At 46.9% G+C, this 13,569-nt stretch overlaps 1 protein-coding gene across 5 annotated transcripts in view; it reads right to left on the bottom strand.

Annotated features, from left to right (window-relative positions):
- The window catches only part of LOC133134706 (ankyrin repeat and sterile alpha motif domain-containing protein 1B-like), a 183,405-nt gene that overhangs the window by 38,975 nt on the left and 130,861 nt on the right, over positions 1 to 13,569 (bottom strand). For all 5 annotated transcript variants that reach the window (XM_061251012.1, XM_061251013.1, XM_061251015.1 and 2 more), the window contains 4 exons: positions 10,749 to 11,380; positions 8,857 to 8,929; positions 6,790 to 6,896; positions 846 to 944 (listed from right to left, as the gene is read on the bottom strand). In XM_061251012.1, coding sequence (XP_061106996.1) covers positions 846 to 944; positions 6,790 to 6,896; positions 8,857 to 8,929; positions 10,749 to 11,380 — 911 coding nt within the window. The remainder of the gene's footprint in view (positions 1 to 845; positions 945 to 6,789; positions 6,897 to 8,856; positions 8,930 to 10,748; positions 11,381 to 13,569) is intronic.

The following is a 13,569-nucleotide window of genomic DNA, read 5'->3' as shown; positions in this document are numbered from 1 at the left end:
GACCCTACTGTACGAGTTGGGCTCCCGCAGATATGAGTCGGAGAACGGCGCTTCAAGAGTGGCTGAATGGTCGAGCTGCAGGCCCCCTATCGGCCAGCAGAGGGCGCTAGTGCACGGCACAGAATCCTGCCGAATGAAGCCTCTCTTTCCTCAGAGGCTCCGGTGCTAATTGTGTGCAGCCCTGCAGGACCGCCTGCCGCCTTGGGCAGTGTGACGGTCCGGAGAGAGCGGCCCATCCAAACACTAGACCAGTGCCTCACCCAGCCGTCTCAGTTTAACCAAAACAAGGACACAGGGTGTCAGGCCTGTGATGAGATACCTTCATCGATAAGATGTTCCCCTGAGTGTAATCACTGTATCAGCATGGTCTATTCAGTATTCACTCTAAATCAAGGGGCCAACTACACAAGCTCAGGGGAAAGGACAGATTATCCTGTGCCTTACAGCACAGCAGCATCCCACAAAAATTAAATTAAAGTATGTTTCCACTTACTCAGAGCACTATCTCTCCGTCCAGATATTTTTTTGCTGTGATGTGACACATTTTCTAGATTTGATTACTTTTTTAGACGCAGCTCACCGTGATATAATGGACCTCTACGGTAATTAATGTGCTGACAATTTTTGTCTAAAAACTCAACAGCAATATTTCCAAATATAATGCCACAGTTAGTCACAAACAAAAATAGAGCTCAAAAATACACGCTTTAATTGAGAACTATTTCTTCTACTGTGGGAACTTTCCCCAATATTCTGGGTACACAGTATTTAACATGTGGACCAGTGACTTTTAACTGAACATATTACTCTCACTCTGACCTCTGACCCCTGACCCTCACACTCACCCGAGGCAGGAGGCGGATGGCCTGTAGGAGGCGCTGTCTGTGGGCTGAGTTGAGGATCCCGATCTCAAGCAGGTCCTGATCTTCCACAACATTGCTTCCCTGCAAGAGAAAATGTGCCAATCAATCAAAAAGAAATCAACCAATCGATTGCCTGTCAGAGCTGACAGGTGAGTGTAAGACGACTCTCAAAGGATCTTTGCTATTGTAAATCATGTGTAATTATGCTCTTGTGTGTATGAGTGCATGTGTTTGTTTTGCTATATGCTTGTTTGTGTCTGTTTGTGTGTGTGTGTTTATGTAGCGTGTGTCTATGTGCACTTTTGCACTCGTGTGTGTGCATGTGCATGTAGTGTGTGTGTGCGTGCGTGTATGTGCACGTGTGTGTGTGCACGTGTAGTGTGTGTGTGCATGTGTGTGTGTGCGTGCACGTGTGTGTATGTGTGAGTCCTTGCGAACGTGCATACATAGTGTGCATGCATGTGTGTCTCATCTTTGCAGATGACCTTAACAAAGGACAGCCTGGTCACAGCGAGTGATTGACAGATGGCTGGACCGCATGCTGCGATGTGAATTATTTGTGCTTTATGGCCACCGCTGCTCGCTCATAAATGTCAGTTAAGCTCATAACCATTCATTTCCAAGAGTGCTGGGGAGGAGCTACATCTGTGATAGTTGGAATAATCCCTCAGCCCTCAAATGCCACAACAGCGGCAAAATGAACCTGCAAACGGCATGAAAAGAGATGATAAGAGATACTGCTCATGGTAGCAGCCCGATCACAATGGCTTGAACCACAAAAACTAAATACAAAACAGCTGAAAAAATGCGAGGGCATTACCACATAAAACATGAGGACCCTCGTATCAAGCTTGTCATTAGGAGGGTGTATGGAGGCGTTGATATGCTACTCAGAAAATAATAAGTGCTCTAGAAAAGTGGAAGGTGTTCAAAATAACAAATTATAATCATAACCCTAAGTTCAGGTATAAATCAATGTGTTCTCTGACTTTCAGGACTGTGTAAGCTTTTGCTCCCCCTAAAAATCAATAAACATTCCTGTCTTGCAATTTAAATACTTCCCATCCCTCTGCTTTAAGTTTGATATGATATTCTCCTGGAGAAACTTGTTCACGCCACGTGCTGAGAAATGATGTCACCTAATCTGTGATTAAACTGTATTTCCCAGGAGACCACAAGTGTCCATCACACAAGTGTCCAGCATTTCCCCCTATGACACCATGACAAAAGGTAGAGAGCTGGAGCATGGATTGTGCTCATGAACTGCCCTCCAACTCGCATTTTTAAAGCGTGACATTTTGCACCAAACCTTCCTGTATTGTGCCCTTTTCTAAACAGAATTGTATTATATCAACAGGAACGACTTAAATGAGCCAAACAGATGACAAATTAGGGTCTTTAGGAGTGGCATTTACTGTATGCAAGTGTACAACCCTGCTAAACTCAAGCTAGGTTATGAAACAGCTAGCTAGTTGACCAGTTCAGACCAGCTCCCAGCTTGACATGGTTTGACCAGCTCAAGCTATGTTTAGCTACCAGCGCTAGCTGGTTAACCAGCTCATACCCAGCTAGAACAGCTTTATGGCCAGAAGCACAGTGTAGGACCCAGGTTGGGATACACACCCAGAACCAGGGAGCAGGGTCAGTACAGGCACCTAGCTCCCCCAGTGCACCTCTCTCTGTGAGGTCACTGATGATCTGCCAGGCCCTACTACTGGAGAGCTCCTCTTCAGCCTGTCGGCCTATCACAATCCAGAGAGGACGTGGGCCAGGTCTTCTCATTGGTTAATTAACACTGAGAGGGTCAGTGGATCAGGCAACGATGAGGATGGCCGCAGAGCCACTCGTATAGTGTAGGACCCTGACAATTGTCTTTGTTACCCTAAGACAAGTCAATCACCAGCCTACTCCCTCAGGTAAGTTCTGCAAGTAGGGCATGACTGAATCTTTAACAGGGACTGCAGAGAGAAAAGTAATGACCATTTTCTGACAGTGTAACGGCAGTGAACAGTAGCTCGAGGTCTGACTGAGTCGACCCTATTGATGTGGACCGGTACCGGAAAACAAAATGTCATTCTCAGCAGACAAGCTCTGGCTGTCACACTGGCATTCACATTATTCAGCAAAAAACGAATCCCAAGTTAGTCTTTGGGAAGAAAATTGGCCATTTTGTTAGTTTACTTTTGTGTCATGGTGGAATTATGTCCCTCAATCACAAGCAAAAATCTATTAAACCCATGAAGAAATGTAATGCGTGCATCTAAAATCTTCCAATTTGACTTGAAATTGACTTTAGGATTCAGTCAGTGCTATGTCACACATTTTCTTGCAATGCACATTATTACCATTTTTTATTAAAAATCATTTAATAGGTTTACATGCAAAAAAAAACAATTGTTAAGTTTTGTGCATATGGAAAGTTGGTAGTGCAATTAATATTGCTTCAGAATGTGACTGTGGTGTTTAGCACTGGTGTTATAATGGGATGATAAAGAATGCATTTAGTGCAGTGGTGCTGGAGAGCCGCAGACCCAAGAAACCAAGTGAGGTGAGTTAACTGTGTAATAAACTGCTTTAATTGATCAATTAAGAGTAACAACAAAAGCCAGCACACCCTGCGGCTCTCCAGGACCAGGAGTGAAGACCACTTATTTAGTGTCAGTAGTATAGGGAAATGATGGCAGACTCCATCCTTGTGATACACAAGCACAAGAATATAATGCTCAGTTTAACCAAATTTTGATTGAAGCTCAACATAGTCTAGCTATACCATGAAAAACTATCCCTGAGAAAACATGCTTCCTGTAGGTGACAGCGATGGACCTACAAAATAGGAAGATGTCGAGAAAAATAAGAAATAACTTCAATTCAATCAAGAACACATATGAATTTCTGCAATATCTACTCCATATAATATTAATTATAACTAAGGGCACATCTAAAGAAAGAATCTGGAAAGTGTAGATTGATGATTTAAATATATTATTATAGAAACGCCTCCTCAGCTTCCTGCAGATACATCAAATGCACCAACAGACATGGGCGTAATCACAACAATAATCAATTTCACAGCATATGCTCCGAGCAAACTCATATCCTGCATTTAATAACATTTCCTGCATTCATAATGATACATGCTATATGGGTAATGACACAAACAGATGCAAATCACAAAGACACTTCAAGTGTGACAAGATATAAAGGCACATTTAAAATAAACCCAACCTATGTGTTCATCCATGAATAGTAATCATGCCACTGTTCCAGTGAATGTCCTTATTTCCTAGTATGTTAATAGAATGTATGAATATAATGCTGTTATAGGCTGACACTGGAAGAAGCGCAAGGAGAATGCTGGCTGCTGCTTGTTCTTTGGGTGATGTAATGTGATGTGATGGAAACCACAGTAAAAAGCACATAAATACCAGCTCAAACTAGGTTTTGAAACAGCTGGCAGCCGGTTGAACTGTTCATACCAGCTCCCAGCAGGTTTAGCTGGTTGACCATCTCAGACAAGCTACCAGCACTAGCTGGTTGACCAGGTCACACCCAGCTAGACCAGCTTATGACCAGCTTGACCATGCTGGTTGACCATTCATACCCAGCTAGACCAGCTTATGACCAGCCTGACCATGCTGGTTGACCAGCTCATACCCAGCTAGACCAGCTTATGACCAGCCTGAGCATGCTAGTTGACCAGCTCATACCCAGCTAGACCAGCTTATGACCAGCGTGACCATGCTGGTTGACCAGCTCATAGCCAGCTAGACCAGCTTATGACCAGCAAGAGTTCAGCAAGATATCAGCTCGTATCAGGTGACCTTTTTGGCCTGACACAGAGATGGGTGTATGTATCTAACCGCCCCTTTTCCCTTCAATCCAAGCAGTGACAGTGAAGGCAACTTATTTGAGTGCTAAGCTACTTGGTGCAAGCGTAATATAACCCCACATCTGTACAATGCATATTTTCATGCATGTCAAAATGTTTAATTCCAAATTAAATTTTACTGTAAATCTCTCTCTACATATTAATACATCTTACATCTTTAATTCCATTACAAGCCTGCACTGCAAGTTGCTGTCGATAAGAGCATATGCTAAATTAAATGTCATATAATGTATTTCTATTTTGGGCTTGTTCTTCAAACAGCAATCTTTTTTGCTGGGAGAGGACTTAAAGATGTTAAGACACTGATTTTACTGTAAGTCACTCTTTTCTTATGAGTTTTGTTGTGTCTTTAATTCTATTTCTGTATTAAGCTTGTTCCGGTAACAGGAAGATTACAAGCCCTGGTACATTTGCAGCTATGCAGTATAACAGGATTACTGGAGTGGTGCTTCCCTGCAATTTGGAGCCAAGAAGGTTCACATCTCTGGTGCTTTTTAAGATTTCCTGTCACACACACACACACACACACACACATACACACACCCACTCAGACATATACGAGCATGAACGCAAGCACACGCACACCCACTCAGACATGCACACGCGAGAACACACGCACACGCGCGCACACTCGGACGTTCACACACGCACGCACACACACATTAATGACCCTGCTTCAGTCCGGGTCTGGGGAGCTGATGCAGGACTACGCATCACACCGGGCAGCCCACTCGTGCTGCAGTTGCCTTGGCAACCAGATGAACACATGCAGGTCACAGTGATGTAGCAAGGAAAGCAGTAGGGAGTGGCACTGCTAAATAACAACACAAGTCATCACACACATACAGACACACACACACACACACACAAACATACACAGGCACACACACACAAACAGAATTGCAATCCTGTTCTTAAAATAAGATTAAGAAAAGTACTGGCATCTTAGTTTCTCTATACCCTTATAGTACTGTTTCTGTCATGAGCATCACCTGGTAATTAACACCTCTCTACTTTAGTCCATTACGCATCTTCTGTCTAACTTATTCATTATGCAACTGCAAATGATGCGCCTTCTCTTTCTACCTGTTCAACATGCGCCTACAAATAATTCACATTCTCTCTTCACTTCCTGTCTGTACCTTCTGCATCTTCAATCAGTGTATTACACACCAACTACCTCTCCAAATACCCTACCGGTCTATGACACATACACCTGCTCTACCTTCCTGTTCATAACACACCTGTCCTATCTATGATCCACTTCACACCTCACCTGAAAAATCATCCCACACACGTCCTAAAATGACCAGAACATGAAGCTTCTACTTTTATGATGACTCACAGGCATTTATATGACTAACACCTTGAAAGTAGGTGTGAGTATGAGTTTTTATAAGGTTTTCAGCCGCAGACACATTTTTTATGGACTACTATTAAGATGTTAGGCTGTTAAGATTATCCCATCCCATTGGGCCACTGTCCCTAAAACAGTTTACTTCCAAAATTACAACACAGATGATAAACATCGAGGCTAATATTGCTATGCAATGAACAGGCTTTACTGCAGACACTACAACACACACTGCACGCTTTACTGGCGAAAAACTGCAAAATAAACAAAGTTCTGCACTTCAGAGAGCACATCGCATATAAACCTCCTCAGTGCAGGTATTGCTAGTGCATTCCTCCAGATAGCACTAAAAGAAGAGTACAAACCTGTAAAAAAGTGTTTTACAGGAGAGTCCGTGAGATGACTTTCTCTCACAGGTAAACGGGGACGGCGGGCACAGCTGAAGAAGTTTACAGCGCCGCAGCCTCTCCAGGGGAGGGACACACACGTGGCGTGTCTGCGGCGTGTCTCTGCCGTGTCTGAGGCAGCCGTGGACACGCGGGGCTCAGGCAGAGAGCGCGTGCGAGAGGAGAGCGGAGACCCGTCTGCGTGCAGCGCGAGACGGGAGGTTTAAAAACCAGCGCTGGGGTCGCCGCGCCGGACGGTCGACAGACGCCCCCCTCGCTCGGGGGAGGGGTACTCACCATGAACTGCACGCTGTCGAAGCCGTTGGCCAGCAGGTGGTTCTCGTACTGGACCAGGCCGATGTTGTCCAGCCACTGGCCCACGGACTGGACGGGGCAGCGGGGGCCTGTGAGGGGGTGCAGAGGCAGCCGTTTCAGCAGCGAGTAGCCGTCCACGCGGTAGCACCGGCAGTCCGGCTGCGACAGCTGGCACTGCCACATCGTGTTCCTCGCAAAGTGGCTGTCGAAGGACCCCGCCATGCGGGCTCGCCGTCGGGAGGGAACCGGGGGCGTGGAGAGGAGAGGAGAAAAGAGCGAGGGAGGGAGGGAGGGAGGGACGGAGGAGGAGAGGATATCCCAGAGGTTGGCGGCGTGGCGTGGCCCCTCAGGTCGCCATGGCGGGGGTTAGGATCCGTGAGCGCGCTCGGTAGGACTCCCTCAGCTGTTGCTCCTGTCTGCTGCTCTGTCTCTCTGTGTGTGTGTGAGAGCGCTGCTACTGCCTGATACAATTCTCCTTATCAACTACTCCTACACTCATCTGTATGCTCCCGCAACCCTTCTCTCTCTCTCTCTCTCCCTCTCCCCCTCCCTCTCCCCGTTTCTCTCCCCCCTCTCTCTCTCCGTCTCTCTCTCTCTCAATCCTCGGGCTCTCGCTCTACCTCACGCTGCTGATAATAGCCATCAGATCAGCCCCTGCCTCTTTGTTTGGGAGCAGCGAGCTTCCCGCTCCCACACGCGTGCACAGCTTCTGTTCACAACACAGACACACACACACTCACATACAATCACACACACCCCCACCTAAAACAAAGTTCAAAAACCCTTTCTCCACCTTCTTCCCCCTTGAGGAATTCTCAATGGAAGGAGCTCAATTCACAGCACATCGGCAGCCATCCATCCGGCACACAGTATGTGTAGGTTACGCTGTATCTAGTGAAATCTTACACAGAACTATCCATCTCTGTCTGTTTTTCTAATTCTCTCCTCTCTCTTTCTCAGTCACTCGTTCCCTCTCTCTCACACACAGACACGCACAGAGAAGGACTTCTCTACACACACACACTGGGGACAAAATGAGTAACACAAAAGGGATTTCTCCCATTGCGGCTTACAAGCATTTGGAAACGGTTTCTTTTTGTAGGTGGAGGAGAAGATGGGAATAGACAGGAAGGGGGGGGTAAAGGATAGATGAGAGAAAAGGGAAGAGAGGAGAAGAGAAACAGGAAAAGGGGGAAGGGAGATGAGAGGAGAGACAGGAGGCTAGGAGCAGGTTGAGTGATCCGGGGGGAAGGAAGAAAGGCTCTAAGATGATGCTGGGGGACACAGACCCCCGCAGAGCTGTCCATCATCTCAATGACCTCTTTGTCCTCCTGACAAGGCCCGCCCCTTTCCTGTGGTTTCCTATGTGAGCATTTATCACCGTTCGGAGCATTAGCACATAGAGCGCGGCACTAACACATAACTCTGTCAGCTAGGCTTCGCTGTAGGTCAGCCACATCTGCCAAAGCAGCGTAACGGAGGAGTGCATGTGATGGCTCTTCCTCACTACGACCAATCATGTGTCACTTTACCACTTCACTTATGTCACAAGGTAGTGACTGAGATCTGCTGAGGAGAATACATGTCTGTCAGATGATCTGGAGAGTTGTGTCAGTCACGGCCGTGACAGATGGTAATAACATACAGTGGATTCTACACTATTATCCAGCAAAATGTAACACACCATTGAGTAAACACCATCAACATAACAATCCACAACACAAACTAACAAAATGGAACTCTCCACACTTTTAACAATCCTAGAACTGCTTATTCTCCAGAGTGTGAAATACGTAAATGCAACACAACAGGCGAGACCAGTGTGAACCACACACATTTTACAGTACAACAATTTACAGTACAAACCATCAACACTCAAAAAAATAAACAACCAATATCTAGCCCATTTGAGCCTGATATAATTTATATTCTTCTTTCTGTTCATAAAACCAAGATCTCCAAAATAGGAGGACCTTAAGCCTACAATCTGTTTTACACACACCCAGCAGGACACACACAGAGTCACACACATATACATATCTCCAGTACCTGATAGGTCTTCCTGGATTCCGCCCAACCCTGTGCTGATTCCAGCGCCGATGGAGCTCATGATCTTATCGATCTGGAAAGAGGAGGAGAGACGGGGAGAAGACACTGGTTGACGGGAATCCAAAATCAACTCAACCTCCACCCTACCTCCCAGGTCCATGGCTGTGCGTCCGCTGGACACCCTGCCCTGCTTCTCCATACCTCCGACCCAGACCCAGGGTTGCCCCCCACCCCACATCCAGAAAGGAGAGAAGGATAACCAGGATCAGTAACCAGACACTGGTCTCCACACATGTGAGGAGAGAATCTCTCTGCAGAGACTTCCGCCCACTAGGAAACCATGGGGGACGTACTTCCTAAAATGACAACTGTTCCCATAATCCCACGCTCCTCTCAGAAGGTAATGAGCGCTGCCTGAGGATTGCCTTTCCAGAAATAGACCATTCCCATTATCCCATATCGCATGCTCTCCCTGTGATCCCCTCAGTAATCAGCAATTAGCAATTAATCGTCGCTTAACAACACAAGTCCAGGGTAGAGGAGGATACTAAAAAAGACTCCAGCAGGTAAAAAGGACTGTACTGTACATGTAGAGATTCTGCACACGTGGAACCAGGGCTTAGGCCATATAGGCATTTGCCTCAGCACCATCTGTATAGGGGAGGCCCTAACCACCTGGGGGGCTGCAAACAAAAGGAACAAAATCGGAAAATGCAATACGCTGAATCAATCCTAGTCAGCAAAATCCCACCAGATCACTAAATGCTGGCGCTGGACAGAACAAGTAGAAAGACATATTTCAGCATGATACATCCTGAACATCTCTGTTGCCTTCTAAGAAACATGTAACCCCAAGTTTTCCCACCTCCAGAAAATGTGCCCAATTCCAGAGACCCCCACAAAATATGCCCAAGCCCACCTCATCCCAAACCTGGAAGTGTCATGTAATGCTCCGGTTTACAGTAGTCCACGTTGTTAATTTATGCAAATTTCTGTTGTAGTTCTGGTTATCACTGCCATACTCAAATTCTAGTTAATTCTAGTTATGTTGCAAGCAATGAAATCACAAGTGCTTAGCATCTGAGTTCAGGCAGAGAACAACAGCTTCACTGGAGATGTGCTCATTTCAGGAAATTGAGTTTCATGTTCAGTAATGAGCTTCATCGGTAATAATTGAATGAATCATGTTTCATCAACAGAGAATATACACAGAGCTTACTTACAGTATCACTCAGTGGCATTGTGTGTCTCAAACAGTTCTACGCCTACAAACCACTCAGCACACACCTGTAGAACAGCAGTTTAAATCAGCACCTCTACCGACAACTAGAAATAAAAGATCTCTGTAGTCTCCCACGGCTGGGATAACAAGATTACAGCAAAGTTCTTGACTAATGATAACTGCAGTTTCCATAATTAATTTTCAATATCTTTCCCCGTTTTGTGATGCCTCTGACAGCAAACTCAATATAACGAACTGCAAAGGGCTTTCGCTGAAGAGCTGTGTGTCTATGGGAGGTGAGTAGTATTGTGCGCAAATGAAAAATGAAAAAAATCCCAATTCCCCCTTTCCAAAAATGGCACGACACCACCTACTTTCACTCCTACTGCTTTAGCTGTTGAATATTCTCAGTGGAGGGAGGCCTGCACTGTCCTAAAGAGTGAGACACCGTAGACGACACAGAAACCCAAACGGCACTGAGGTAAGACCGCAGTGCGGAGTTCTAGATATTTTGGGCTCAAATGAATATGAAATCTTCCTTTAACAATCCTTAGTGCTGGGGGCTAAGATGACCTTGACTACCTGACTTTGGTGAAGTATCTCCGAAGAGCAGTTGGTGACACGCTTAGTAATTTGCACCTTTGTCCCCATCCCGTTGGGGGTCTCTTACCTCCTCCCACTCAGCGGTGAAAGACGGGGTCCTCTCCAGCTTTTCGGCTGTGTTGGAGTTGGCCAGATTGGGCTGGGCCCGTCCCGGCCGGAGTTCCTCCTCAATAGGGGAGACGGAGATGAGGTTGGAGTCGGATTTGGAGAAGTTCCTGGAGAGCTGGAGGTCCAGAACGTTCCTGGGGACAGAGCGCATCCTCCCGAGGGTGCAGGCGCGCTCCTCGAACCCTGCTCCCGCTGGGCCCGTCCCGCTGGCTGGCTCCCCGTTCCTCACATGCCTCGCCCCGGCCGGGGATGCTGAGCGCTCGGCCTGGTCCTGGTTCACCCTGGTGTGGAAGATGGTCCTGTAGACCACCTGGGGCTTGGGCTGCCGGACGGCCTTCAGGCCCGAGGCCTCGCTGTCCGCGCGCGGGAGGGGGGCGCCCAGGCTCGGCGCCTGGAGGAGGTTTCCGTGGCGATGGACAGGGACAGGCTCCGGGGCGCTGAACTTGCGGACCTTGCCGTAAAGCTGGAAGGGGTTGTCCGGGGACTCGCAGGCCGGGGAGGAGCCGTGGAGCAGGCCGGCGAACTGCTCCGGGACGTAGGAATCCCGAAAACTGCGCTCCACTGGGGCCTCTCTCTGGCACGGGACCTCCTCTGCAGAGATGGGAGAGGAGGAGAAAGGGAGACAAATATAAAGATGAGGTTGGTGAGGAAGAGGGGGCAGATGGAGAGAAAAAGAAGGATGATGAAGAGAGAGCGAGAGAAACAGAGAAGGAGGGCGAGAGAGTGAGAGAGACAGAGAAAGAGGGGGAGAGCGAGCGAGAGAGACAGACAGGATGTTCCCGTGTGGGGTTCCTGTGTCCCTTGTCTGCTCCTCTCAGTGTGTGCTGGAGTCCTCACCATACAGCACGAGTCACCTGACCACTAGAGTATGATGTCACAGGCGTGCTCTTTATGGTCCTCTCCCCTGTTTACACTTAAAGAGCAGGCCATTGAGTAGGTGCTCTGGGGTGAAATGAGGCCCCATCGAACGCACTGTAAAAAGCCCGCTCTCTGCGCTGTCTGTGTGCAGTGGGGTGGGCGAATCAGCATCTCTCAACCTCGACTATGGTGCGGGGATGTGTGGAGGGGGGGAATTTGACCCGCCCGTGCCCCCGCGGGCCAAAAAGTGCCTTGACAAAAGCAAATCTTAAGGAGGCAAAAAAATACTACAAAGGACTTCCACCTTCTTAAAAGCATTTCCACCGCGTAATGACAGAAATCAGGCAAGGGACCAAATGGTTAGGGGCCTGGTAGGAAAAGAGGCCTGCTCTGTGATTGGTCACAGACTCACGGCGTTAGTCAAGCATAGTCTGGCTCATTGCTGGAGATGCACATTGATAGTGCATACACCCCATTTTCCCCAGGACAAAAATACAGGGTGCGTCTTAGCCACAAAGAGAAAAAGCATCCAAGTGTAGCCCAGAATTCACATGAGGAGCTTAACATCATCTGGAGCTACAACAAAAAAGGTAGCAAGTAACAATTCAGTAGTTTCATTTGGTAATCAACACAATACCACAGCAACAAAGACCTTTGTTATGTTGGCTATATACTCACAGCCATGTAACATCTAAGTGGAGGTTAGATCCACAGGAAAGAGAGGCAGAGAAGTGAAGTTACTGATACTGATGTTCCAAACAAATCTCACACAGACGGATGTGTTACCAGCAGAGAAGGGAGGATCAACAGTTAAGCAAACAAAAACAGCACGCTGTCCCTCTGTGGGAGGGTGATAGGCCCTAATTGGGAAGTCCTTTCATGTGCAGTGAAAAGCCTGCAATGTGGACTGTCTGAGCTATGAGGGTTTTTTATAAGAGCGATGTTAATCATTTTAGTGGATGAGAGGACAGTGATTAAATGATGATAGGGAATCGCTGGGGTCAGGACACCACTAGATGTGTCACAATGACAGGGTTACTGTAGGGCAGGCCATTAAACAGTTCAGCAGATAGAGAGTGGACGCATGTTTGGTAAGAGAGTAGCTGCCAATACCTGGCTGCACAGATCTGTCTCACTCGCTCTTGTCAGTATATATAAAGAGTGTTCCCTTTGCTGTAAACAGGCTTACCTTCGTTTAAGTTCTCTGCTCACAGACAGAGGGAGAGGGAGAGAGAGAGAGAGAGAGAGAGAGAGACATATATATATTTGAATGTCAATATGTTTCCTGTGTTCATACTCGTTGCATGTTATGTGGTTTAAATGTTTTTGTGTGCTTCTATGTACAATATAATATTATTGTTTTGCTTTGGCTAAATGTTGTCCTGCCAATAAAACAAAATAAAATTGAAATTGAGAGAGAGAAAGAGAGACAGACAGACAGAGAGAGAGAGAGAGAGAGAGAGAGAGAGAGAGACAGCAAAATGAATTCCTCTGTGTCAACAAAAAACAACCATCAGCCTATTGGAGCATAAAGCACATGTTTTGGATTTGATTTCTTTCCACCACACCAAAACAGCTCTCCGCCTTTCTGTCTTCTTCTGAGCAGACAGGGCTCTGGACCTCTTCTGACTGTTGTGTAAAGTGCTACTAGCCTTTCACAGCACAATCCTGCAAATCTACAGTAGCTTTCATTGTTGCTGTTAACAGACTGAAATAATACAGTTGATGACAGAGCTGTTTTGTCTTGCCTGGCTTCTTCGGTCTGAACTGAGCTGCTAAAAAGCAATGGCTTGCTAAGGCCAGGTTTAAGGGTGACTTATTTGTCCAGCATGGCATCTGTATTGTATAAAACTACTGTACCAGTGTGCACTTAAACTCCCTCTCCCACCTCACCCTCCCCTCACACAAAGCAGCACCGTCAA

The sequence above is a fragment of the Conger conger genome, chromosome 8 (genome assembly GCF_963514075.1).
Source record: "Conger conger chromosome 8, fConCon1.1, whole genome shotgun sequence".
Lineage (NCBI taxonomy): Eukaryota > Metazoa > Chordata > Actinopteri > Anguilliformes > Congridae > Conger > Conger conger.
This window is presented reverse-complemented; position numbering and strand designations above follow the sequence as displayed.